The sequence below is a fragment of the Pseudoliparis swirei genome, chromosome 1 (assembly GCF_029220125.1).
Source record: "Pseudoliparis swirei isolate HS2019 ecotype Mariana Trench chromosome 1, NWPU_hadal_v1, whole genome shotgun sequence".
In the NCBI taxonomy this organism is placed as follows: domain Eukaryota; kingdom Metazoa; phylum Chordata; class Actinopteri; order Perciformes; family Liparidae; genus Pseudoliparis; species Pseudoliparis swirei.
This window is the reverse complement of record NC_079388.1, coordinates 9,453,765-9,481,470: the sequence shown is the minus strand read 5'-3', so window position 1 is coordinate 9,481,470 and position 27,706 is coordinate 9,453,765. Positions and strand designations below refer to the sequence as shown.

The 27,706-nt window shown below is 41.5% G+C and overlaps 3 protein-coding genes across 5 annotated transcripts; all 3 read right to left on the bottom strand.

Annotated features, from left to right (window-relative positions):
- Nucleotides 1–820: 820 nt before the first annotated feature.
- Nucleotides 821–5,226, bottom strand: LOC130197985 (tektin-5-like). The gene is made up of 10 exons (XM_056421002.1): nt 5,210–5,226; nt 5,115–5,121; nt 3,088–3,279; nt 2,806–2,931; nt 2,473–2,678; nt 2,088–2,340; nt 1,706–1,813; nt 1,466–1,609; nt 1,268–1,347; nt 821–1,128 (listed from the first exon to the last, which is right to left on the bottom strand). The coding sequence occupies exons 1-10, from the start codon at nt 5,224–5,226 to the stop codon at nt 930–932; spliced, it is 1,332 nt and encodes a 443-aa protein (XP_056276977.1). The 3' UTR covers nt 821–929.
- On the bottom strand, nt 4,112–19,945 carry nup153 (nucleoporin 153). 3 transcript variants are annotated; one of them, XM_056414321.1, is made up of 23 exons: nt 19,817–19,945; nt 16,453–16,672; nt 16,082–16,357; nt 15,540–15,679; nt 14,873–15,001; nt 14,594–14,710; nt 14,419–14,463; nt 14,231–14,278; nt 12,635–12,775; nt 12,496–12,548; nt 12,173–12,308; nt 11,607–11,765; nt 10,563–10,661; nt 10,378–10,459; nt 10,181–10,282; nt 9,455–10,090; nt 9,119–9,295; nt 8,893–8,949; nt 8,065–8,805; nt 6,954–7,358; nt 6,568–6,786; nt 6,269–6,431; nt 4,112–5,890 (listed from the first exon to the last, which is right to left on the bottom strand). In XM_056414321.1, exons 1-23 carry the CDS (start codon nt 19,943–19,945, stop codon nt 5,803–5,805), a joined length of 4,362 nt encoding a protein of 1,453 aa, XP_056270296.1. In that variant the 3' UTR covers nt 4,112–5,802. The 3 variants fall into 3 exon arrangements, with proteins under 3 accessions (XP_056270296.1, XP_056270288.1, XP_056270305.1); XM_056414313.1 differs by having other exon boundaries at nt 8,065–8,949; XM_056414330.1 differs by lacking the exon at nt 8,893–8,949.
- Nucleotides 19,946–20,529: 584 nt separating this feature from the next.
- ptdss1b (phosphatidylserine synthase 1b) lies at nt 20,530–27,566 on the bottom strand. The gene is made up of 13 exons (XM_056411587.1): nt 27,339–27,566; nt 27,037–27,128; nt 26,302–26,346; nt 26,059–26,183; nt 25,603–25,761; nt 25,024–25,175; nt 24,581–24,722; nt 24,264–24,376; nt 23,963–24,028; nt 23,537–23,636; nt 23,044–23,103; nt 22,568–22,646; nt 20,530–22,480 (listed from the first exon to the last, which is right to left on the bottom strand). The coding sequence occupies exons 1-13, from the start codon at nt 27,515–27,517 to the stop codon at nt 22,386–22,388; spliced, it is 1,407 nt and encodes a 468-aa protein (XP_056267562.1). The 5' UTR covers nt 27,518–27,566; the 3' UTR covers nt 20,530–22,385.
- Between the last annotated feature and the right edge of the window lie 140 nt (nt 27,567–27,706).

The following is a 27,706-nucleotide window of genomic DNA, read 5'->3' as shown; positions in this document are numbered from 1 at the left end:
CAACGGGCTAACCGCCGTGTTCAAGGAGCTGCAGCATCCCATGTTCACCTCAAAGCGACGATGTCCATAAAATACATAAATGTCCGTGTTATTTACACCTCTACGCGTTGTGTCTGTGTATGTTGACCCGTGTAGCCTCACATTCCTTCACAGACACACCATCTCCATGGACCCGGCGCGTTGCTAAGGGGCCGTTGCTACAATAAATCAGACCCGGTTCAAGAGGGCACCGCCAGGAACAAGCCGTTAGTCAGGACAACACGTCACACTTTGGCTACCGCCTCGTTATCAGATGCTTGTCGACAAGACTGCATCCTGTCTCTGGGTCCAGCATTTCAGAAATATTGGTCAAAGTAAGACAGAGACCTCCCACCACTCACATCTAAATATATTGAAAACTACTGGAATCACTGATTTAGAAAGTTTTTAAAATACGTCTGTAGCCTATCTTTCTTTCGTCGACCAAAATGTTTACAGCTGAATCAGGAACTTCGTTTAAATCACTGCTTAAACCCCATTTTTATAGAACAGCTTTTAGGTGATGTCATCCTTTTATGCAGTTCTTTGGTTCCCCTAATTTAGTTTCTGTTTTTTATTTAATATTTGTATCTTACCATTCTATTTGTTTTGCCTTGATTCTCTGTAGAGCACTTTGTAAACTTTGTTTTTAAAAAGGTGCTATATAAATAAAGTTATTATTATTATTTAGTTTCAGCTTTCTTCTCATTGAGCAATGTGCTCCTAAACCACAATCCCACCTGAAATCATAGAGCCCTCCAGGTAGGAGAGGCACATACTGATTCTAGACAAGACGATGTCATTCGGTACACAGGTATTTTATTACATTTTGCAGAACCCCATTGAAAAGCCCACAGGGGCCCAGTAGAGCACAGGGGCCCAGTAGAGCACTGGTGCGCTCTCCAAAGGCGCTACAGCAAGTAGGAGTAAGCGCTGGCGGAGCCCGTGTGGAGCTTGGTCTTGTTGGCGTAGACCACCGAGGTGTCGAGCGCGGGGAGGAAACTCTGATGCAGGTTCTGGCACTTCTCTTCCCCCTCCAGGATATGAGCATTTTTGGTCATTTTGTTCTCCAGCATCATCGTGCGCCTTTGTGTGAGCTCCAGGTCCTGCCTAGAAAAAAGGTTCAACATACAAATCAGTGCATTAATGATATTACTAAGAAGGCGGTAACAATATTTACTGTGGCTACGGACACAGATTGGTCTCATTGGAGGTACCAATTGTGACCGGAGTGAATGGACAGACTTACTGAGAGCACTTCAGTATTTGGTTAAGTCCAGCTACCATGTTGGCCAGGTCACGATGCTCCAGTGTGAGGCTGAAGAAGGGCTGAAGGAGGAGAAACAGTAAAAAAGGTGAAAGCCGTCCCATTTCCACAGAGGTAACACCTGAGAATTGAAAAGGTCATTTGAGCATTCCTGTGCATCATGGATGAAGTGTAACTCACCTTGTCCAGGCAGAGCTCAAGTCTGGGTCTCTGGTTCAGGATGTCCAGGCGCTGGGTGGCCAGATGCAGCTTGGACTCACAGTTCCTGATCTGGCACGTCACTTTTTGCACGTCGTTCGTCCGATCAGACATTTCATTCCTTAACTGGAGATTATAGAAAGCCACAGACAAATGAGTGCACACCATAACAAGTCGAGGACAGTTGGTCTGTGGATGGCAGCCTGAGAAACACAGACTAACCCGCTGCTTCTCCCACATCATTGTATCCTGATCCCTGCGCAGCTCGTTTATCTTTCTTCTCATGGCATCACCTGAGCTGTAGCGCTGGCGCTCCTGGGCATTTTTGAGCTGTTAACATTCACACACACACACACACACTGGCACAGTTAATGCAAACAATCCAGCATAGTGATGAAAGGACAGACGTTGATATGACTGTATGTCCATGACTGCAATAACTAGAGAAACGAGGGAAAAACAAAATGGTACAAAGCAAAAGGATCCTCCACTTAACTACTTGGATATTTGCTATAAAATCAGATGAAGAAAATACAAAGCGCTATATTCAGTTTACTCTAAACTCTTGGTCTAAAGCTTTGAGGTATGGTCAGTATCGTCTTACATTCACCAGGATGAAACGCAGGTTTCGCCTGAAGGAAGAGGAGTCCTTGGTCAGGTCATCAGCCACGAGCCTCAGGTCCTTGCAGTGGGACAGCCACTGGTGATAGCTCACATAGTTGGGCTTGTATTGACCGGCAGGGAGATCGAAGCTGGAGGTGAAGAAGGGTTGGCTGATGCATTTGGTGGTGAGCTTGATGGCTTCACTCTTGTCCTGAAAATCTGCCAGCAGCCGAGTGCGAACCTCCTTCAGAGAGCTGGAGGAGGAGCGATTAGGCAACAAGGTGAGACACAACTCATGAATTAAGGGGGAAGTGAAATAGCGATGACAATTCAGAAAGAAAAAGTACAACGGAGTAATTCAGAAATAACTGAAGTGTCTGTGGGACCTTAGTTTGTGGTTTAGGAAGTAGATCTGCTTCTGAAGCAGTTCTCTGATCTCATTGGTCAGCTGCTCTTCCTTCTTCAGCTCCGCGAAGACGTGGTCCTGCCTCTGGACTGCCGAGCTCAAACTGGAGCTGATGGCCAGACAGCCGCTCACGACCGGACTGTACAGCTGCTTCTCCTGGAGGCAGTGCTCAGCGGTGTCCTTCACCTGAAAGCAATGATGAAGAGGAAACTGTATTTAACGACAGAGGGATTGCTCTTTATCAATCAGAGCAGGTTTTTCTCTCTCTTTTGTGTTCAGAAATAGAACTGAATAGGCGCATGAATGCGTGTACCTGCTCCACAGCAGTGACTTCAAGGTCCACCTGCGCGATGCGCTCAGATATCTGGGTTTGCCACAGGCTGACCTCCACATGGCGAGAGCCGAGATGCTTCATCGTGAAACGAGTGGCGGAGGGGAACTACACATCAAAAGTAGACATTACACACTTGGAATCCATTAATCCTGAAATACTGTTTGTCTTCATTAGGATGTATCCTACTCCTCACTTTGCAACGAATAAATTACCCTCACAACTCTAACCAAATATAAAAACATGAAAGCTGAAGTTCATTACCCGAGAAATGTCTTCATGCAGAGGACAGGCGATTTCCTCGCCACGTTTCAGCAATTGGTTGCTTTGAAGCGCCGGTCTGCTGCTCAGCTGGTTGCTGCACAAGACGGGCAGAGAGAATCTGACCTCCGACCTCAACCGGTCCTCTTTCAGTGAACGGCGTTGCCTAACAGTGAGAAACACAGGCGTGCGATGCTATTTAAACACATCTTGTATATCAAATATATTCAACGTTTGAACTTTAGTCTACATAACAAGACAGTATTTAGAAACAGAATAAATGCACTTACCACATTGTTGTTTTTATTCAATGAATAAAATCAAATGAATCAAAACTCGACTTGACTCGGTTGGCTGCTGAACGGCTGCTCTCAGTTCAAGTTAAGCAACAAAAGTGAGGTCTGTTTTTAGAAATAACAAACATCAGCACCTGTAATTATATTGTTATTTGCATGAATAAGAAAATAGAACCTCATGCATTCTCTATGGAAACACAACTATTTATATACAAATACATCGTTTCAGAAAACATTTAACCTATCAACATAGTAATATTCTCCACAACCTAGCTTCGACAAAGATTATCATTTTAATTGCCATGGATAGACATACATCACCCCTAAAACACTTTGATCCAATATTGTTTTGAACAAAATCCCCCAAAACAGATATGATATGCAATAAAAAACCCACATCAGAAAGGACCAATCAGGAAGCAGTGTATTCATTTGAACTCCAAGGGGCCATTTGATGTCAACTTACAGGACAGAAGATGATGTCACAACTCACCGCCAGAGCCCAAACCAGACCACGTTCTGCTTTTGCCAGTGGCTTAGGAATTATTGATATAAAAATACTGAAATCAGAAAACCTCTCAATGGAACACAATACCAGAGCCGAATGATCAAATCTCAAAAACAGTAAAAACAGTTAAAATCTTCATGAAGGCAAGATTTATTGCCCAACTGTTGTATTAGGATGCATGTTTATCACAAGGTGAACCGTATAAACAATAAAACAAACAAAATCATTTGTTACATTTTTATTCATTTAAATAATTTCATCTTCACTGCTTTACATATTACACTAAAGCCTGACCAGATAATTCAGCTTAAGTAATAATTTGTGATATTTGGTGAATAAATACTTAATAATAATTGGATCTTATTTATACTGTGGGTTCTGTATGAAAGGATCAACAACAGAAAACATGAATTTGTTTTTATAGTTTTATTGATGGTAATTAACCATGGTTTTAATTTGTATCACTCATCCAGTAATAATCATGGCATTAAAATTAAACTGATTTCCTTATCATCCAAAGTCACCCTCGTCCATTTAAACACGCAATAGAAAAATATATACTTAATACTTTGTACAATACTGGTTTTGGTCCAAACAAAAGTGGATCAGAAAAGCCAATATACCTTTAGTCATCAAAGGCTCTCCAATTTGCATTTAAGCTCCTTTTAAATGGATTCGGGCAACTTTGAATATAGGAATTTACATAAATTCTAAAGACAAAAATGCTGAATGCGGATTTAACAACAAAAAAATTCAAATTCACAGATAAAAAAAAAAACATCACTATTTACAGGTTTTTATAATAATATTCAAAGGCCAATTAAGAGAAAGAGATAAAGAGGGAGGCAGAGAGAGGTAAGGGGAGAGTGTAAGCACTCGGGATGAAACAAGAGAGACGAGACGGCACAAAAAGCAGAGTAGAGGCGGGAGCCAGAGGTCAAAGAATTAAAGATGTAACGGAGTTCATAAACTGCTTTTACAAAGTCCTAAAGGAGTTGAACTAGGGCAAAAGCCTCTGACCCGGACCGTCCTCCAGTTTTTGGATACGGTTTTCTCTCCCCCCCCCTACTCCCTCCTTCCTTCCGTCCTCCCCTTGTTTTAGTTTAAACATTCATTTGCTTGCTCACCTGTGGCGATGCTAGCGGCCCAGGCCAAAACTCTTAACGTTCAGTTTTCATACGCACACCAACACGCAAACTTAGCTTGTACAAACTAACCAAACACACCTCACGTCTGTAGATAAGAGGGGGAGAGGGGGGAGAAACAAGCACACTGCATTCACCACAAAGAGTACACGCTCATCCCTGTACATACAGCACACCGACGACACGGCGACATCTCCAACGGCACCTTGACTTCTGTAAGAGGAGCAGTCTTAATAGTTTTAAGGATAACCACTGGAGATGTGCCGCACAGCTCTCACTACGTCTCTGCAGATCACAGCACATAACCTGGTCACCCATACTAATTTATAGGATTTTGTGTACTCACAACTCTCTACATTTGCAGTTTTTGCCTTTGTAATTTTCTTACAAAAAGTCATGCCTAAAGTCCAGCAGACATTTGCCAGTGTTGAAAATATAGATATAACGGTTTTGTTTCATGGTGTTGAGTCTTTGCTTGATTGTTCTTTTCTAAGTCAGTCTCATTGTTCAGTCAACAGTTTTTCTGTGGAATTAGTCTCACATGTTAACAGCTCTGGTGAAAACCTCTGGGTGATCAGCTCAGCTTAGAGCTGAAACACGCACACCCGTCCAGTCCGAGCACAAAGTGGCCCGAGCCTCAGCCCTTCTTCACAATGCCTCATCATTTCAGTGTTCGTTTTGCTGAGACCTTCTAGGACTTCATTCAGCCTTCAGTGGGGATACAGTCAAGTCAAAGTCACGTCTTCGTTATCGTCGAGTCCACATGGCTCTACTTTCTGCGCCGCACCGCTGTCTTGATCTTGCGCCCAGCAATCGCTGGCTGTCCTGCAGGAGGGGTGGTGACGGATTTTGTTGACCTGGAAGAGCAAAGGGCATCACCATTATTGTACGCATTGCCTTTTGCAACTGAAGTTAACCAATAATCATTAAGCAATAATCAAAAGGTATTTTTTTTAAACGGAGCAAAAAGAGCCAACGTGTATGTTGTTATTATGTTTCACCTCATCTCTAAAGATCCAGTCACCAACATTGATACCAATCTGTAGTATTACATCAAAAGTAGCTGCTTGACCACATAACACTCGTGTCAAATGTACATTTGACTTGAAGCATTTCAGACTTTTACTGAAGCCTTTGAAATATACAGAAAACTAAATGTATCATTTATTTAACGCCTATTTTAAAAGTGCAGCTACTCTGAATATGTAAATGTGAACAGAGGAAACAAAACTTACCCAATATTGAATGGTGGGGGTTTGGTAAAATTAAATCCACCTCCAGTGGGTCCTGCCTGGGGTGCAACAGAGGGGTTTGCAGGGGGTCCAAAAGTAAACACTCCTCCTGAGGTGTTGTTTGTGGCTCCGAATGCACTGGCTCCTCCAAACTGAAAGCCTCCACCTGAGAAAAATGTGCCACATTTACATGTTTGAACTCATTTAAACATACTTTCATACTTTTCATGCAAGGATCCAGAGCCTTTGGTATCATGGACAACCTGAAAGGAAAATAGATTTTTACTGTTACAGTCACCCACCTTGGGTAGAATTAGCAGCTGCCCCAAATACAGGTGTGGCATTGGTCTGCTGTCCAAAGACAGGTGTGGCGTTGGGTTTGGCTCCGAAGGCTGGGGGCTGGGCCGGTGGGGCTGGGAAGAGGGATCCAAAGGAGGAACCGAATGAAGAAGTCTGATTGGCCCCAAATCCACTAGAGGGGGCCGGGCTGAATGCAAATGGTGAGGGAGCTGCAGATGGAGCTGTTCGGGAAAAGAAAGGATTGAAGACATCAATACATGTACAGACTGTACATGTAACATAAATATTCAATAATAATGAATGGAAATGTTTCATTGTTGTGCCGCAAGTCCAAAACAGACATGAGCATGCCCATTAACAGAAAGAACCAACATGAGCAAATACGGACCTGTAGTTGAGGCAGCAGTGGGTGCTGCTGCTCCAAAGCCGAAGGATGGAGCCGCAGCAGCAGGAGGAGCAGCAGCAGCACTGGCAGGAGCACCAAAGATAAAGGGCTGAGCTGGGACTGGAGTGGGAGTAGAGTTCAGAGGGGCAGCTGACAGAGCAGAGGGCTGGCTGTCCTGACTCTGGCCAAAGACAAAGGCTTTAGCTGGTGGAGCGTCATTGGATGTTGCAGCAGTTTGACCGAACATGAAAGTGCTTGGAGCTGCAGAAGGAGCCGGAGCTTGAGTGGAACTGCTGATGCCGAACAGACTGGGCGTCGGGATCGTGGATGACGAAGTGGTGGAGTTGACGGTGTTGGTGGCATTGCCAACCATAAAGGAAAATGCTTGTTTTGGAGCAGTCGAAGAATCTGTCAAGGGAACGAACAGCTGGTGATGTTTCACATAGAGCAGTAGCAGAAGGACATGTGGATGTAGGTGAAAAATGGCTAAAGGGGAACTTTGTGTCCCGAAGGAATTAAAGTGAAATACTAAATCGCTGAAGTACTCCATACATTGTTTTACTGAAATACTTTTACAATCGTCACAGGTGTTACAGTTTGGGCAACATTTTGGACATCTGAGCCAAGTTAAACCTAAAATACTTGAAGCGAACCGTTTCACTGCAAAAGAAAATGGACATGGACATTTCATGCGTGTTTACCTCAATGTTCCAATCCCCCCCTCTTGTTATTCTGGTAACTGAGAATAATTCTCTCTGTTTTTAAGAAAACTTCATCAACAACTTGCTGTCTACAACTGCAGCTCCACTAGAGCAGTTGGGGGTCGGAGGGCTTCAAGGGCACCACAGTGGAACCAAAAGGCCTGCAGGGATTAACTGATGGTTTAGGGATGGAGATGGTGCCGTCTCAGCCAGATCTCAGCAATTAATTTGGTGACTGAAATGGTGAGCAAACTGTCATAAACTACAAAAACTACTCCAGTTACAAAACTTGATTTCCGTTCAAATAAATTAAAACTCAGAAAAGAACAAATTGGCAAGGCATTACACACCGACAGAATGCGTAGCATTCGCAAACTCATTCCTACAGCAGCACTGTTCAAACTTTCTCTCACCTGCAGCACTTTGTCCAAAGCTAAAAGACGGCTTCGGGGCCTCTGCAGTTTCACTCTTCTCTGCTGGCTTGCCAAAATTATAGGCGGGTGGAGGTTGTTCTGTTAGAGCACTGGGCTTGCTAAAGGAAAAGCCTCCTGAGACGGCCGCTGCTGGCGCAGCAGCATCTGTATCTTTACTAGCAGCACCGAAGAGGAAGGCAGACGTAGCCGAGGAGGCAGCGGCTTCCTTCTTTTCCTCTGGCTTTCCAAAAGTAAACGTGGGAGCCGCTGGCGCTTTGTCTTTTTGTAAGGTTCCAAACGTAGAGCCCCCTTGTGGTGTGGTGGCCGCCAAACTCCCAAATACCGACCCAGCGGTGGTTGTGGATGTGGTGTCGTTTGATGATGCAGCAACCTCACTTTTCTCCTGAGAGGGCGCGGGAGGAGTAAAACTACAAGAGGATGGGTTGGTGGTAGTGTCTGCCGTTTTCTCCTCTGGCTTTGAGAGTCCAAATGTAAAGCCGCCCTTTGAGGAGTTGCTCTCTGTGTTAGATGAGCCCGTTCCAAATACTATCCCAGCGCTTGTTCCAAACTTAAAACCAGGAGCTGCAGCAGATTGGTCTGACTTTTTGTCATCACGAGAGGAAGTCCCAAATTTAAAGCCCTCAGATGAGCTGCCAAATTTGAACCCCGATGAGGCAGTAGTGTCTTTAGAAAAGGTTTCTGTAGAGGAGCTTCCAAATGTGCCTCCAAATTTGAATCCACCTGATGAAGATGAAGAGGAGGATTCCGTCAATGAGCCTCCAAACTTGAAACCTACAGATTCATCTCCCGAAGTACTGTCTGATGTACCAAAGTTAGAAACTCCAGAATTAGAGCCTGAAGTCACAGCAGCGGATGAACCAAAAGCTTCAGAGAAATAAAGTACAACACACATGTGAAAAGTGTAGATTAGGTAGATTTAAAAACAAGTTTCTCAAAAGCTAATATGTGGACTATTTGTACGGTTATCTTGACACTCTAATATAAAGCAAATAAACACTGTGAGTAACTTTGTTATTCAGATAACTGTTGTTACCTTTGGGCTCCACTTTAGCTCCCGGTTTGACTGCCTGACAGGCAACGCACTGGACGTCTGCAGCCTTATTTTGGAGAAGACAGGCATCACAATCCCAGCCACCTTCTGGCATCTTGAATGCATTTCCCAACCCAAACACTTGAGCATTGCTGGTTGAAGAGGCTCCTGCTGAAGCTCCTGTTGTGAAGATGAGGAAAAAGAGATGCTTCACTAAACTGACAATTTACTTTAAAGATGCTTTTAAATCAATTAAATTCTACCCTCATGAAAAACAAAGATTTGGAACTTTGTTGAATCTCAAATACCAACATTACCATGGTTGAGGTCTCTTGTTACCTGGTTTAGAGCTGGTGCAGGCCACACACTTTGTGTCCTCTGCCTTGTTTTCTATCATACATGTATCACATTCCCATGCACCCGCAGGTTTTTTGAACTTGTCTCCAAATCCGACGAACCCTGTAGAAACAGGGGCTGTAGGTGGGGATACAGTCTTAACAGCTGAGAAGGCAGAAGGAAGAGTCAGTGAGGGTTTAAGCCCTGTCCCAGGTTTGGCCGTTTCACAGGCCACACACTTCACTGCATCAGGTTTGTTTAGAACCAGGCATGTATCACAGTCCCAAGTTCCTGGTTTGAAGAACATTATGCCTGCAGTAGTTGTAGTGGTGGAGGTGGTGTACGTGCCGCTGCTCTCTCGCCCAGCCGAGGTGGCTGTTGAAGGTTTACTGTCCATAGATTTGGATGAAGACGGCTGTGGGGCCATACAGCAAACACATTTGGTGTCTGATGGCTTGTTCTGCACCAAGCAGACATCACAGCCCCAGCCTGGTGGGGCTTTGAACACATCGCCAAATCTTGTTGAAGAAGGGGAGGATGTGGTGGTTGTAATGGAGGAGGGGGTTGTGGATAGTGTGGAGGTCTGCAGGAGATCGCTTGCTGGGCCTGGGGAAGGCTGAGCAACCGGAGAAGCAAAGCCTAGACAGAGCAAGTAGAGGATTTCAACGCTGATCAACCAAATGATGCAAAACAAATACTGAGAATGTTTACAGAGTTATTGATTCTTACCAGGTGCCTTCAGAAGATCCAAAACACTGCCCTGCTTCAGGGCTTTGGCTGGCTTGAAAGGCCCTTCAAAATCTTCAGTGATTTTGCTTGTTGCAAACTTCACTGTAGAAGACAAGAAAACAAAAAAGATTAAACCCAGGTTTTCTCAGAAAAGGCAACAAATCTGCATCATGACAGTTTTAAGAAAACTATCTTACCGGCTGCTTCTATGGGATAGGCAAGCTTTCCATTAGACATGGAGGGTCCTAACTTTGCAGGTGCACTAAAAGTGAATCCAGCCTACAAACAGGAAATAACAATTATTATCAACGTTACTGTTATTTAGTACCTAAATATAAACCTAATAGACTACTAAACATTAAGAGATAAACCATGTACTTACTGAGGGGGAAAAAGAAGGAGGACTAGCAGCAGTCGCTTTGACAATAGGGGAGGAAAATGTAAACGGTACAGAGGGAGGTGTCGAGGCCGTTGGTGGCTCCTGGAAAAAACAAGAAAATAAAAAGGGAATATATTAAAATAACCAAATAATAACAACCATTAGACTTGGAGCAGCACTGCAATAGAATGAGATCTTTTTGATCTCTTTGTGACGACTCTCGGGCCATCACCCGTGGGTTTTCCTCCCAAGCACCAAGGATTTGCCTAGACCAAGGTTCGATTCAGGAACATGCTTTACATTACATGTCATTTAGCAGACGCTTTTATCCAAAGCGACTTACAATAAGTGCATTCAACCTAGAGTACAAACTAAGAACAACAAGAATACAGAAAGTAACATTTCCTCAACATAGTCGAACTACAAAAGTACCATAATAAGAGCCATTTAAGTGCCACTGAAGTGCTAATCTGTGTTTTACTCCAGATAGTCGGAAAAGATGTGTTTTTAGTTTCCGGCGGAAGCTGTAGAGACTTTCTGCTGTCCTGATGTCAGTGGGGAGCTCGTTCCACCAATGAAGAGCCAGGACAGCTTTATTTCTTTCAGGACGCAAGCTGGCACAACGACGGCTATCAGTCAGAGCAGCTGGCTGACTACCAATCAGCCAGCAGCCGAGGCCTAATTGGAGAACCCACCCCCACAGCTGCCACACTGTTCTACTCCTTTGAAGCAGGTGTTTACTTATAGTGTAGTTACAAAATCATAATGTCCTTTTCCTGTTCAGATACAGGCAGTTACTTATACTGAAATATCCTTTTTTTAGGCAGACAAAAATCTTCAATTTTTTGTGACTTCAGAAGGTTTCTGTATGACCTGAAGGATTTCTGACACTTCCACAAGTAAACACAAGGGTAATCTAACTGGAAAGACCTCATTGATGCATTTAGTCAGAGGGGTTCAGAAACTACAACCATTTTTATATCGGTACATAATTGTATGCATTTTTCCTCAAAAATATGGGGTTGGGGTGGAAAAGGTTAAGAATACCTTATTTGAGACAATTTCCTTAGCAGGAGTCACATGCGTGATGTTGGGAGCAGTGCTGTTGGTGGCAACAGGGGGAAGAGAGGAGGAGAAGCTGAAGGTAGGCAAGGCAGCGGAGCTGATGGGAAGTGAAATGATTGGTAGGTCCAGTACTTCAGCCACCTAAAACAGAAAAGAGAGAATATCAGGTTGTGGCATTGTCTGTTATTCCAGAAATGTGCATCTTTCAGACTGCTGGTGAAATGAGATGACGCCATGTTTTTAAAAACGTGCATCAAGACACATTGTCTGATCTTGAGACATGACCTTAGGGCATCAACATTGAATCGATAAAAATCGCTTATTAAAATAGTCGGCAATGAATTTCATTACCGATTTTCACAAGATTTATGTAGAATAGTGGTTAGTTCTTCCGTGGTGGATGGCGGAAATATTTTTTCCGTGGAGCAAAGCAACAGAGATAAGCCACGCCCCCTCACCAACACGATTAAACCACAAATAGTCGGGAGAGTAAACTCATGAGAGTAAAGAGCGCAGAGCACTGAGGTTTCTAGTTTAAAAGCCCTTACCTCATCCTCTTCAGGGCGTTTAGAGGAAGGCCGTGTGCTGGTCCTCTCCCTCTTCATCTTGCCCCCTCCAGAGCTCACGCTGCTGGCTGCAGGCGTGCTGGACAGAGGATAGGCTGGGCCACTAGAAATCATTGTGCTAGTAGTAAAAAGATAGACAAGAACAGGTATAGTAAGTAAATTAAACAAATCAAGATACAGTCAGGCATCCAAAAAAGGAAATGTTTGACAGTAACTAGATATGTGGTTAATGGGTTATAGCGTAGGCTATTTCCTTCGTTAAGTCTAACTTTCTTGGCTAGTCAATAAGAGGAACCCTGTTTTACCTTCGAGATGGACCTGGAGTTACTTCAGGTAGTTGCGGTGATTTTCTTGTAGGCTAAGGGAATAAAACACCAACAAATTAAGCATCAAGTTGTAAAGGACAAATGCAATGGTGCAATATGACGCAACACTGTTTCTGACCGTCTCTCTTGGGGCCCTGTCAAGAGTTCGGCTCACTCCACCTGGAGTCAAAGTCGGCCTAAAGGACACAGAACGGTTTCCTGACACCAACGCTGCAACAGGAACCATCAGCTTCTGCACCGGTGGGAGGGAGGAATCCATCTGAATTGAAGAAACGATGGTAAATAAAGAACAAAGATGAGAATCAGAATCAACAATGGTGGCCGTGATGCATTCTTTGTCGAAATGCGCTTGATACAACTTTTGGCTTCATGCCACAGACCTCGTTATACCATTACATCGGCATACTGCTTTTAAGATAATAATTGAGTTTATCCTCTGAACGCAAACATGAAACGTTCCCAGAATGTGAGCAGCAACTTCTCTAGAGATGTTAAATTGTATAACTCCACCATACACAGGCCATGCTTCTTGTATATCTTATCAGCCTGTGCCTACAGACACTGCTCAAGAGCAGGATGAATTATTATTCTTTGGGGCAATTTGTTGACAATAATAATAAAAAACATTTGAAAACACAAGCGGTTGGACAGATATATAAGCAATATTATAACTGCAGATAAATTATACAGTATCAGTGTTAGACCTCAAAGTTACACTAGGTTTGACGTCATTTTGAAGCAGTGTCACCATCTGAGTTTGTACACCAGAGGAAAGTTGAAATACCGACTCAGTATGAACCTTCGTCACAATTTGATAAATTAACAAATCTTAGGGAACAGTATAAAGATAGTTTATTTTGGCTAGAAATTAATTAAAAGAAAAGAAAAGTCCACTTTTATTCCTCTCTGCTGCAGTGAAGTGCCTGGGGAGAAACTGGGGGTTCAGTGTCTGCTCAAGGACACTTTGACATGCAATTATGGGGAGAGTGGGGATCGAACCAGCTACTTTGTGATTATGGGATGACCACTCATCTCCATGAGCTACAGCTAACCTAAATTATTGCCCAAAACATTTTTTTTCAAATGTATCATCTTATTGGCCTCAAAAATGTAGTATGTGTTGTATAATATGTTGGACTCCCAAGGTAAAACCTGAGACAACTCTCGGCCACAAAAGGCTCAGTAACAGAGATGGGGTTTCTTGTTATGGACCTGTGAGTGTCAATACACCGTCGTTAGGATTTACAAAGCAGCTGTCACAGATGGGAATGCGTGACAGTTATTACTGAGGTCACGACCAATCCAGAGCTGGCACAATTCAACAGCAAACTTTGTGTGTGTTTATGTGCAGTGTGTTAAGCACACTTTCATGAGCCTAAACTTGTCTCGAGTCAAGCGGTTTTTTTCTCGCCTGCACACAGTGCGGGGTAACAACTGTATCCCAGCCGAGGAAAATTCTGTTAATTGGCGTAGAGAACAACTGACAGGACAGGAAATGACAGGAGGACAAACCACAACAAGTGCTGCTGGGTTTGTACAATGATATCTCTGTTCATATCACCATGCCCTGTGCTAAACTACAAAACCCACTGGGCAGAAGACACAAGTGAAGTATAGTTGTTGATGTGCATAAATAGAGTGTGCTTAAAGTTATACACGGATATGAAAAACAAAGCTCAATGTAGATAATTAAAAAGAAAAAAACTGTACTTACACGTTTCCTTTTTGCTTGTGAAACATCTAGATTTGTGCCATCTATTGACTGCGAAAAATAAACTCATTTCAGAAAACAATTTCATTCTTAGACAAATCAGGAGGTGTTTTTGATGTCAAGATTTCAATATATCGTCATTGAGAATATGTCAATGCATAATATATCTAAATATATTATAACGCTCTTACTGCTGACAAGGGGGACGAGGCTGCTGCTGGGATTCTCCTAGCATCCTGTGAAAAAATGGTGTCATTTAACATTAACATTGGCAAAATATGAAATTACTCTGAGGTCAAAATAACTCCGAGGTCCAATAAACTTTGCAAAGAGAAGATAACCATGTTATTATGTGTGTGTACTCACAGCCAGGGGGCTCGACATTCGCTCCAAGGACTGAAGGATGCGTCTCGCTGTGGCGCTGGTCACCCCACAGGGTTGAGCACAAGCAGGCTTGGCCTTGATCTGTCTCCTCAATGGGGCCTAAAGATCAGATGTGCTGATTTAGTCTCCAATTACACCCAGGTCACATTCATCCTATGACATCAGTGTTCACTCACTAAAGGCTACTCAACTTAAAAAGCCACAATGTTAAATGCACATGAAGACTGAATATAAAGTATAAAACCAAGGGTGCTAGCTCACCTGATATGGGGTTCCAGGACGAGCACGAGAGGTCCTGACTGCAGCTGCTCCACCATACATGGTCTTCCCAGGGTAGAAGGGTGAATCTCCGAGCTGGCTGGAGTTTAGTACTGTGCTGTTTAACGACGACTGGAAGAGAGATGGTTAAATTATATTACATTAGGATTAAGTGCAATTACTTCATTGTATTGCCAATCAATGTTATTCTCAAACATCAACTCATTCAAGTGTTTGCAATACATGAATTGAGCGAAAGTAGGTTTAAGCAGTCAAAAAAATTAGAAGTATATTGAGTAACACTGCAAATACATTCAAATTTGTAACCCTTAAAAAGTAAGCTTTTTCCTTCTGCTAATAAAGCATAGTGGTGGTGGTGTGTGTGTTATAATTATTATGAAACTATTATGAGTTGAAACTTAAAATAATTATCTACACCTAAAAAGCATTGGTCAGCTCATGTTGTGTAGAAGTCTGTTGAACACAGGACTTGTATTTAGTCCATGGACCAAATTCCAGACAGACATTTTATATCCAAGTAGGTCACTTCTTCGAAGACACAGCACTGCATCAAACCCTGACCCACCAAAATGCGGAGCTTTGTGGCATACTTCCGTTCTTTCAGAAAGCATTAGTCAGTATATTGTTGAACAAACCCGCAGATACTCACATTGGAAGAAGTTCCAAATACAGACAGGTTGAAAGAAGGCTTTCTAAGACTGGACTGGGCAGGCTGAGGCCCAGACTGTGTTCTCTCCATCTCTGGGGACCAAAGTTGAGGAAGTGATGCCGTTTTGGAAGTGGGGACATCTGTTAAAGAACCGAAGCAAAGAAAACTAATTTTTAAAATATCTCCATTTGAAGAGCGCACCAATACAGAAATGTAACTTAGCAGGACAGTCTGTATAGATTTACCAACGATTACTTAAAACTAAACTTAAAACCAAGTTCAGAAGCATGCAAAGACAGACCCACAGTTATTTAGTGTGACATTTTTAAAGTTTTGTAAATTTGAATCAACGTCATAATGCATCGAGCAAGAATGGTGAATTTTGTATGGTTGAGACAACTAAAGAAAGAAATTGGATTTATACACAATGATGGGGTTGCAAAGTTTTTTTGAAACACGTTGTCAGACGTTAATAAAATCAGCGTTCAAATAACCTTGCATCAACACGGTGATTATTTGCGAAGAGATCACTCTGCTTTTACCTTTTTCTGAGGCTCGGGAGGAGAAGCCACTTGTGGTTGAGATGTTATCATCTTCATGCTGCGAGAAGTTGTCCTTGATTTCTTTGACCAAGGAGAAGCCTGTGGAAAAGGGTCCAGGGGCAGATGAGGTGGAGGGTTGGGAGAACAGGCCGCTGGAGGTCCCCAGGGTCGGGGAGGAGGTCTCCAGCGGTGGAAAGTGATGGTGCGAACGACTCAGTGGGGGTCGAGAAAGCACATCGCCCTGAAAGTTTAGGGATGCCCGGCTGGTTGAGGGTTCTATGCGAGAGAGAAATAAGTCACAGATAAGCATCTAATGTATGGGATATTATATTCCCTAGCTAATCTTTTTGAAGAGATGTGAAGTGACTGACCAGTGTAACTTGTGCTTGGCTCTGGGGAGTCGCATCCATCAAGTGGAAGAGGTCCTTCTTCGCTGCCATTTGGAGGAGTTGGTGGCTGGCAGTTCTGGTCTGTCCCCAGTGCAGAGCCTCCTTCTTCAGGAGCATCTTCACTCTTGAAGTATTTCTGCAGCCAGGAAGGAACGATGCTCTTTACTGTGTCTGTCACTCGACTGATGAGGCCTGACTGTTGCTGATAAAAAAAACAGAGAGAGAGAAAGTCGTAAACAGAGGGATCAAACGACTGAGTGAGGCAGAGACGGAAGAACATAGATACACAACAAAGTACCATCAAGTCAGGTCATTATATGTGGCTCACTCAACGGAGAATTCCCATGACAATCAGCATTAGATGAAAGTAAATGTGTGTACGACAACACTGGATACAAAACAGTTTAGCTAAATATGATGCTGATGCCTAATTGAAGTGATACAAATAATAATTTGTGACAATACAGTTCCACATAATTTGTTTTTACGTCCTTTAGAAATATATACAATGGATGCACAAAATAGAGCAATTAACATTGCATTTTACGATCCAAAATAGATGCACAGGCCAACTTGCAATAAGAAACCATTATGCGTCCCCAGTGCGAAGAAAAACACAAGCTAAGTATGACACGGTGAAACTGGGTCAGGCGCTGTGTTGGTTCTGTGAAGCAGTGAGCCAGTGACGCTGGTCAGCACGGTACTGAGGTCTAGATTAATTCCAGTTGATAAGGATGACTCTTGTCTCCTACATCACATTTAGAAACTACACAATTCCCCGGAGTGCTATGACACTTAGTGCCTTGAGCAAAATGTATGTAATGCATTTAATGCTTCATGACTTACAATCTGCTCATGAAAAATGTTAACGGATGGAGCAGTTGTGAAGTTGCAGTAAGAGAGCCCAACAAAAAGAAAGTTGATGGAAAGGGGGACGGTTGAGAGAAAGGGCTAGCTAGCGGGTGTATCCCTTCATATGGACCCTGTCTAACCCATGGCAGCTTTTAAAACTTGATAAGAGCCATAGGTGCTTCTTGTTTCAAGCTTACCTACAAAATGCAACTGTGGGCCACTCTGCACTTTAAACTTTATGCAAAAACAAACCACTTAAACTAGTTACGGGCAAGTGTATATCCCACCACAGTGCTAGTTTACTTAGTGCTACATAAACTATTATTATACGGCTTGGATGGCGCTGCATTTCTGCTGTAAACAGGGAGGCCCAGTGCTCTCTCTCTGAAAGCCCTCATGTCTTACTGAAAGAAATAATTATTCTTGATTGAATATTCCAGTACTTATGCAGATCAGTGCATCTAGCCATTGACATAAATGTAATGAGCGTGCACCCGTATTTTTTTTTTGATCTTCCAGTTGTATTACATTTAGGTCATGAGATGACAAAATAAGACTCCCATTTTTAAGCAAACCCAAAGATGAAGAAAGACGCGACACAAACATTACTACACGTCTTATCACACTTTCTGCTTTTCATCCAGCAGTGTTGTGTCAGCCAAGCTATTCAAAATAGCTAAACCCACCTTTTAAGTCCAACTGTACACAAGATTTAGATAATCATATTTTTGGGCTGGCTTATGTCCAGCCTAATTTGTATGGATTTCAAACCTTTCTGCACTATTTTTAATTTACTCAAACATTAGAGGATGAAATGATGTATCATATTTGGAATGAATGTGACAGTGTTCAACCCATAATAATATGTATTCAAACTAAAATTATTAAATGTTCACATTTGTTTGTGGGCATTCAGGCATTTTTCCAATCAATCCCTCTTCTTTATATAGCAAACATATATTTATAGTTACCATAATGATAAAAAAATGCTGGTTATTAATAAAAAGGAAATATGGTTTCATGGAACTAAACCATTTACTACCACATGCGAAAACAGTAGCATTTGTGAGATAAGTCTGTGCCTGCTGTGTATAGATGCGCAACAACAATAAACTACCACAAACCCAACATTCATGTATTAATCCACCTAGTTTAAATTAATGTAGTGTAAAACATCAGCCACACTAAATGTTCAGTTGTGATTTAACTGTTGGTTGATTTGAAAGCCGTAGTTTGTAGTACAAATGATTTTCTTTTTCTCACACAATTTATATCATTTAAGGTAGACCAAAAGGTGTGACCGTCGTGCATTTACGCGAAAACCAACAATACCAGACCTTTAACTGGCATTGTTGGTTTTAAAATAACTGGCTAATTTTAACTTGAAGTTTCAGTATTAATACATTATTGGGTGCAATAACTGTATCACTGCTTATATAATATGGATACATTTTATATAGTAACTGGACAACTGATGTCTGCTATAAACAATGCCTATTCAACCAAATCTGGTTTACCTGGTAAAATGTTAAATGAATAAATCCATGTAATAACTTTTAGCTGGTCACAAAGATCAGCTGCTTGTATCCCGATCAATATTCAAAATCCTTGGTATAATTTAAAAGTAAGCTTTCTAGTTTAGTTGCCTCTACAGTCAGGTAACAGTCCAATATGCTGATATTAATATAAACAGCCGATTCATTAGGCACACGTGATAGCTGATGAAAAAGTAGTTTAATGTGTCAGCCATGTATCAAGACACGTCTTGACCACTATGAACTGATTGGAGCGGTTTGAAAAGGCAACATTAGCTGAGGTCTAGGCGGCAAGTGAGTCCACTCAGGCAACCATGTGGGTTCCCAATCAGCCAATGCTGCCTGCGCAATCCAACTGGCAGAGCTCGGGCTAACGTGAGCTAGCCTAACATCTACAATGACTCCGACAGGCCAGCAACATCAATATAAATGTAATTGCCAGAAGGGGTCGACCAAGAGATGTAGACAGGCGTAACGTTGAACCAAACCATCATGTCACTTCTCACTGGAACGGTGCGATGCCTCTAAAATCCGAAGACAATACGTTGCTCGCTTATGCTAGAGTGCTAACTAGCAATAGCTACAGCAGCTAATGCTCAGAATTCTACTTCCTTGCTTTCTGCCAACGTAACTAACGACTCCTTACTGACTAGTAACGCCAACGTCGCTTAACCCATCATGGCATATGTGCCCTTTTACTTAAAATTACAGATACACTGGCGTAAACGACTCACTGTGCCGTGATTTGACCTGTCAATTTCGTTTGATTTTGCTAACCTATACGCCAACTTGCTAGCATTGCTTCTACATGCTAGCAGCGCGTGGAGGCCACGAGCGCTAACGGCAGGCCATAAAATGTCTCCAACAAAACAATAACAAGAGCTAAAACATAACGGTACTGCAATTCCCGTGACGTCTTCAACACTGGTACTTAACACGACTACTTTCATTCGGTTTACCTGTTTATTCTTGGCGTAAGGTTTAGAGGCGATATGATATCTCCTGCTTCTAATTTTCCCTCCACCCGTGGCCGCCATGGCTCTTTCGTCTGAGTGCCTCTCGGTGTTTCGGCGCCGGATAGCTGTCATCCAGCCACAGCCACCGCCAGTTGCAAAGCACCATGGGAAATGTAGTAGCTGAACGAAACAAAGAGGACAGGTTGAATTGACGGGACTTTGAACCACATGGCTCTAGCGTGGGGTTATTTTGTGTCACGTGACTGAAAATTGTGATTTTGCTATGGTTTTTAAATATATTGATTAGATTATAGTTTGGAAGCAACATTTAGTTATTTTTTTAGAGCTAAAACGATTACTGAATTTATGTTGTCAATTGAGAGAAACTTAATCAACAATTTTGATGAGATTAATAAATAGCTCTTTGTGTTAAATATTGTTCAGTTTGTTCTGATGTTTTATAGACCAAACAAGTAATTGATCATTATAAATTGTAGGATCATATTTTTTTGTCTTTATCATGTGCATAAATCACAAAAAATTTGGTCTACGTATTGTCTCAATATAGGTAGGTCATGGTATTAGTTTGTCGACTTTTATCTCTGTAAAATGACAGGCAATTCTAATCTGGCATTCCTGTAAGAAACGGATTTGTATGTATTTTAAGGGTAAGCCTATATCAAAAACAATTCAACCCATCCATATACAATTCTAAATAAGTAATACCAAATCTTTTTAATAAGCAGACACCTTCGAGGCAAGAACATGTAGAAAAATGTTATATTAAATACAGTGTAGTCGGACACAAAGGTTTGTATGTGTCAAAGGACCAGAACTAGCAAGCAAGTGAGGTCCATTTCATACAAACACCAATACAAATTCAATTGGGCGATGCAAACTTGCTAACATTCCTACACTAAATATGAAAAATAATGCATCAGTCAACAATATTAAGAACAGCTTACATGGAAAATATATTAATGTTATACATAATATATTAATATCACATTTAATTAATTTGGATCATTTCAAAACGCGATATAAACTGCTTTTGAAAAGGATAATTTCACAGGTCATTATTCTCTGCTGTTGAATGTCACCTTAAGGCTATTGCGTTGAATGTCACAGTATTCTTGGTCAGTACACCTATCATACACCACTCACTGCTCACTAAAAAACACACAAAAACACCAAGACGAAAAAAAAGTCCCAATATCACATAAACTTTGGCTAAAAAGGGTTACTTGTAAATGCTACTGGTAGTTTAGTTACACTTAGTTGAAGTGACGATGCAATTTCGATAAATAAAAAAACATAGTTCTGTATTTATCAGTGCGTTAGTCTGTTCTAGAAAAGTCACTTTGTGCAATTATAAAAAACAAACATAACAAAAGTTAACAGATAATCATCACCAATTCTATATTACTAATAAAATATCATAGACAACAATACCAATGATCTTTAGTTTCCCCATTAAAAAAAAGTAAAAACGATTAAGAGCAAACAAATGTGCATACAGTTTAGCATAAATGTGCTCAGGGTCGTTGTGTGGATCGGTCTGGCACCCCCTGACTAAACGTGTCCCACAGCGCAAAGTGCCCAACCAATATTTATTATTATACGGGTAGATGAAATCAAGCATTCTGATTGGTTGAGTGTGAGTCACGGGGTGTACTTTATTCAGCCATAATGTCCGACAGCTGTTGACATTTATCTGAGCTTCCATATCAGTGCACACTCAAAATAAGAGTAATGGTAGAATTTGCTCGACTGTTAGTTGTCATTTCAAGCTTGACAGTTACCAAACATGTTTCATTTAATAACTTTGATATTTTGGGGAAATGACTTTTGATGAGTGGTTAGCCGAGGAGGATACTTCAGCTGGACGTCGTGCTACCATAAGAAAGAAAGTGAGACCTATGAAATGTTGCGCAACGACAAAAACACTCTTCTAACTGCTTCACCAACTGGTGCGAAGAGAAAGCAGTAGACCTGAAGACCATAACCAGAGACGATATGAATGAAGTACTGTGGGATTTCTATGGCCCTGTGCGCAATGGAAAGGGAGACGACTACGGGATGAGCAGTTACGTCTGAACGTTGAGTCGGTGCTGGTGTTTGATGAAGCGCGTTCACGTCCACAAACAATGTTTTTGTTGGCGCTGTAAAAAACGTAGACGTCAGGGACACGACATTATTGCTTAAGTAATGTAAGGTAAGAGAGTTAAATAATGTTGGTTTTCGGACGATGCTTAGGCTAGCATTCTAGTGTTTGTACAAATAAATTCAAGGTAATTTACAAATGTAACATTGACTACTAGACAAAGTTCTTCCTTGTGATACAGTATTAAAGAGCTGCCAGAGAAGGCTACCAGAGAATCAACACACCAGTCTGCAGGTCTATCGGTGAGTTTCGCCTCGGACTCCCCCAGAATATTATTCCTCTAGAATTGACAAAACCCTGAATGCAACGTTTCCAAAATTCAGTAAATTGATGTAGACTTTATTTCTCTTGCTGGGCGCATCATTCACCTTCTCATCGAGGTTGTGATTCAGTTTCACTCATATTTAATTATTTCTTTCCTCCGTGTCCATTCACAAATCTGTTCTTCCCACAAGCTCTCCTCCGTTTTGTCGGTTGTAAACTTCCTAATGTGTTCCTCTGATCTATAAGGGAGAGAGACATGACCATATGTCAAACATTTTGGATGTTTTAAGAAGAGTTGTCACCAATATGCCTGTTATGAGACTGACCTGCAAGGCCATCTGGGACCAAACCACATGAGTCGCCAACACCTCCATCATCGTAGTCCTCACTTTGTGCAGAAATGCTCTGTAAACCAAAGGAAGCTCAGCACGATGAATCAAAAGATGGGCAGTTCTAAAAACTGAGTAACCAGTAGCCTAGAAATGTAACTAGCTCTTTTTTTACTGACACTAGCAAAAACATGGGTGTAAATAACAACCTGGTGTTGTGCATGCTGGCTCACTGTCACAGTTTACTGGGACACTTGAATAAAACAAGCCATCGTTAATGTTATTAGTAACACCTGTGTTTTACTACTGGGACAACTCAAAGTGTCCGTTGTATCAGAGTTTATTCTGGCTTTAACTTTAACAACATTAAGGGAGCAAAACAAGATGTTCCATTGGTTTGAAGATACTCTGAACACATTTTGTACTTTTAATATAACTGAAGCTTCAAATCAAGAAGCAAAGCAACATCTCACCTTCAGTTTATTTTGCTCATACCACGTCATCCCATACAAACATAGAAGTGTGATGAGTGCCTACAATGGACAAGAGGATGCAACAAACGTTTGGTTAAATACCATTTTAAAAATAAATGTCAGGGTCACAAGAAAAAACTAAAAACTAAATGAGCTTAAAAATAGACATCCTAACGCTGCATATGTATTGCAACATATACATGTTAAAGCAACAAAATGTCCACACTTGCTTCGCTTGTTTGCTTGTTCAGTCTAACAAGAATGAACATAGATAAGACTGTAGAGTTTTTAGCTTGTTATGCATGTCTAATGGCCAGCTTTAAAACACGCTCCAGGTCTCCGACATTATATCATTTTCACTACTTTTTCGTGAAGGCGGGAAGCATACATTACCAGTTATTGGTGTCCATTTTTAAGAAAGACACACAAGCATCAATAAAAGTGTAAATGTCTTTCTTCTTTACTTCTATATATGCACACTTGTTTTTCTTACCAGACAAAGCAGCCACAGGAGTACAGAATGAATTTGCGTCTTAGAAAACAGGTCTTGGCTGAATTTCACACAAGCAAGAGCCTCAAGGAAAGAAATGGCCCTAAGGAGAAATACAAGAGCATTTGATGATTGGATGGTTACTCTGCATGTTTTCTCTGTCTTAGCGACAACATTTCATTGCAGCGGAGCCTCTATGGATGCATAACATTTGTGGCATATGAATTAAAATGCATGTGCTCAGTATTATTGTTCCCCAGACGTCAAACCCATAACAATCTTCATTCACCATACTGCTTTGGGAAAGACACTTAGAGCAGCCTCAATGTGCAGACAGAGAGAGCCACATCAAGTTTTCAAACCTACTAATAATTTAGCTTGTTTCTAGGCCAGAAAAAAACATGATCCGACAGTAAAAAAGATACTTACCCAAACACCCAGCATTGTGTGCCAACTCGGTTACACCGAGTGTCGGTTATGTATGCATAATATTGTCTGAAAGAGGTTGGAGAACATTTTAATTAGTAACAAAGCAAGTATTTCAGGTTTCTACACAGACTAAATGTCCCAGAAAGCATCTGAAACATCCCCCATATTTCCCTTAAAAAAAGCTATTTGTCATGCCAAATGGGAGTATTTATTTGTGGTCGTATCTTAATCTACTGTACAAGTATATCATGTTTATTGTTGCTCGTACGTGTAATGCTGTTATTTTGAAGGTTGAACATACCGTACAGTGGGTGCAGTGACGCTTCCAAGGAGGAAGATACGACACCAGCTGAGAGGGTGAGAGGCCTGGAAGACGAAGATGTGCTTGAGGAAGAATGTGTTCAACTCTGTCAGCTGTGAAGATTAAGGGTTTCAGACACACAATATTAAAGGATTTGTTATGGATACTTTGTGCCAAGTGTGAGCAGCAGGATGCCATAGAGGAGGAGCTTTTGGAATATTTGATCCATTGATTAATTAAAAAGAGATGCTCAATAGATACAGCTCTAATAGCGAGGACAATACAAAAAACAAGTAAAAGATCAAAGAATACAGTACCTGCCATAAGATCATAAAGAGATAGATGCCTGCGAGCCTCTGGATGGAGGACTTTGGGTCAAACCAGCGCACATAAGTCCAACTAGCCGGGGTGAACTGGAGCACGGCTCGCTTTATCTTCCCTGTGGTGGTGTGGATCTCCCTGAATAGAGTACATGAACTTTTGAGGATCCAGAGGTATACACATCTTGCATCAAACATAGTATGGAGTATTTTTGCAGTATCTACTGTCTGTTAGAACTATCAACAAAATTATTCTTTTGGGAATCTTCTAGTACAGACAGTACTACCCGATTTTGTAGCTGTATCAAATGAAAACAAGATTTTATAAAACCATGACCTAATAATTTTACCGCATTCCTTCACATTGTTTAGGCTTTTTAAACATTTTTATAAGGACAATAAAAAAAAAGAAAAAGAAAAAGAACACAAGCTTCACTGACTTGATGCTTGCCCAGCGGTAGGTCCTCATCTCCAAAAACCGGCACGCGGTCATACCCAGCCAGATGCCTCCTCCATTACACAACAGTATGTCCAGTATCACCTGATCCCACCAGCACTCTGCAAAGTTTGGCAGCAGGTGCATAAAGAACAGCTGTGAAAAAAAGTATAAAACAGTGAAAATTTATTTATGTGATGAAAGACAAATCAAGGGACCACATTTCTTAAGTCTGTTATATGAGTGGAACCCTGTTGACCTCAGGAGAAGCTTTGAAGCAGTCGATTCTATGATGAATGAACTTGGTATGAGGCAAAATCATCGTAATCGTATCCCTCCAGTCAACAGCAGCACTTGTCATGGGCAGAAACTCCTGCTCATATTACTGTTTCTCTCAAACAAACAATGATTGATGCCTACCGAGCTGAAGCAATGTTGTGTTCCTGTGTGAGCTGGCTCACTACATATTATAAGTAATTACCTTTTTTTGTACGACTACATTTATATCTACGTCGTTGGACAGTTGCGATGCATGCAACAGATTTAAAAACAGGCAGCCACATCTTAAACATGTGCATGTTACCTCAGTGAGTTCCCAGGTGATGCTGATGGTCCAACAGAGGCCGTAACTGCGAATGAGCAGCGCCTTCACTGCCCAGCCAGCAAAGTGGCCAAATGCGAAGATGTCGCAGTGGCTCCACAACCGTTCTCTTGTTATCACTGTACAGTTCACAGCATATTCCTGGAAGGGGAAAGGTGACTGAATTATCAGAAACACAACAGGAACTAAAACATTTTACACCTGGAAATGAAGAGATGGAAGTGTTCTCATTTTGATTTACTATGTTCTAAAAACATGCATATATAAGCAGTACTTTTTTCTTAAAGCAGGAAAATGTGTTTGGATATTAGAACCGACAGAGAGAAGCCCTCTGCATGTCTTCACCCCTCCATCCATTCTGAAATCTTCCAACTTTAAGTATTAGATGTGGCATGAGCTCTGAAGGTTTAGATGACAGAGTTTCAAAACCATCCTCACCATGATATCAGCTTCTCGCTTGGCATAACGCAGATTTGGGTCCAGCCAGTACATCAGTGTCTTAACTTGCTCCCAGTTGAGGAAGATGAGGAAGACGAGAAACAGAAAGTACAGAACACTGAGGCCTGCCGAGAACAGAAGATAATGAGTGAAGATAAAGAAAATTGAAAACTGGATCGAAGGAGAAAAATTAGGTTAATGTGAACGTCAATGTGGGTGTGGGACATGTTGGCGAGCACTCACCAAACACCATTTGCCATATTGCAGGATGTGGCCTGATAAAAGGTCCTGATGAAGAAAGCATTAACATAGTAAGTGACCCTTAGTAAGTGAGGTACATTTTATATAGATTTGTATAGTTATAAGTCTGAACTCAAAGTCCAGGGGTTTGCTCAGTTGTCAAGCAAATAATCAGCTCCTTCATTAAGACCACTTCTTATCACTTAGTTCCATATTTGACAACTGTGCTATCTCACTGACAACTCAGCAGACCCTCTCAATTGAAGATTAGGTTACAAGCTCTTGAAAAAGTTGGTAACTGAATTTTAAATTAAGAGATTCACACTGAATCCAGACACATTTAAATCTAGCATCAAGTATGGCTATATCTAACAATTATTGGGAGTATCTGATAATTATCTCAGAATAATCTTTTGTTTAAAGGAATCAGAAAAAACTGTAAAAAATGCCCCTCACAATTTCCTTAAGCCTATAGGAACATCTTCATAACGCTAGTTAGACACTTCATTCAATCAAAATATATTGAATTTACTGCCACAAAATATAAAAAGCAGAACATTATCACATTTGATTAGCTGGAAGCAGAGACTATTTGGCATTTGTGCTTTTTATTAAAAAAATTAAGAAAAAAAAAGACTGACTTTTAGCTGTTAGACCACTAAATGTTCCAGAGCTGCAGTGAACTAAACAATAATATGAGGGGCTGAGCTTAAACACAGGTTTAGATCAAGTTCTTACCATTAGGAAAGGCCAGGACACTGATGACTAAGAAGAAGGAGACAGCCACCAGAATACCAACACGGAGGTTGTTGTCAGAGTTCCCGTCATCCCTGTAACATCGCATACCACATGTTTCACAACAGGAAGCTTCCTACTCAGCACTGGGAATATGACATCCAGTCAGGCTGGCTAGATATTAAACAGTCGCGCTTTTGTACTCGTAGTTTTTAAACTGCGGTCAAGCCAGCCTCCACAGCGTATCCGAAACAACACTTGGAAGACAAAGTTCTGTTTACACAATTGAGTTTAAGTTTAGCTACCTGGTGAAGGCAAAGTACATGAGGCTCAGCACAGTAGCTGTCAGGAGTGTGATGGTGTGTGGTTTATAGAAGAAATCAAGGCTGATTTCGTCCACTTGTTGCTCGTTTATGTTTCGGAAATGTAACTTGTAGTTGACGGCATCCTTCCGAAGTGTTCTGGGAGAAACGGCGTCGTCCATGTCGCTGTAGTGAGCTCTCTCCTTCAATTTTAAAACCTAAACTAGATGTTGTGACAGCAACGCGACGAGTTGACGTAAAGTTGTCGGCAAGAGCCACTTACGGCGGAAACCCTGAATACGGACTGAACCATAAAGATGAGGGGGATGTATGAAAATAATAATACAAGTTCTATGATTCACCTAAAATAC

Coding starts and splice junctions, on each gene's coding strand:
- LOC130197985 (XM_056421002.1), bottom strand. Junction 2,341..2,472: donor TTCCTAAACCACAAACTAAG/GTCCCACAGACA, acceptor CTCCTCCTCCAG/CTCTCTGAAGGAGGTTCGCA. Junction 1,348..1,465: donor TTGAGCTCTGCCTGGACAAG/GTGAGTTACACT, acceptor CTCCTCCTTCAG/CCCTTCTTCAGCCTCACACT.
- nup153 (XM_056414313.1), bottom strand. CDS start 19,945: ATGACAGCTATCCGGCGCCGAAACACCGAGAGGCACTCAGACGAAAGA. Junction 14,279..14,418: donor CCTCGTCCCCCTTGTCAGCA/GTAAGAGCGTTA, acceptor TATTTTTCGCAG/TCAATAGATGGCACAAATCT. Junction 7,359..8,064: donor CTTTGGACAAAGTGCTGCAG/GTGAGAGAAAGT, acceptor TTCCCTTGACAG/ATTCTTCGACTGCTCCAAAA.
- ptdss1b (XM_056411587.1), bottom strand. CDS start 27,517: ATGGACGACGCCGTTTCTCCCAGAACACTTCGGAAGGATGCCGTCAAC. Junction 25,176..25,602: donor TCACCTGGGAACTCACTGAG/GTAACATGCACA, acceptor TTTTTTTCACAG/CTGTTCTTTATGCACCTGCT. Junction 23,637..23,962: donor ACACAATGCTGGGTGTTTGG/GTAAGTATCTTT, acceptor ATTTCTCCTTAG/GGCCATTTCTTTCCTTGAGG.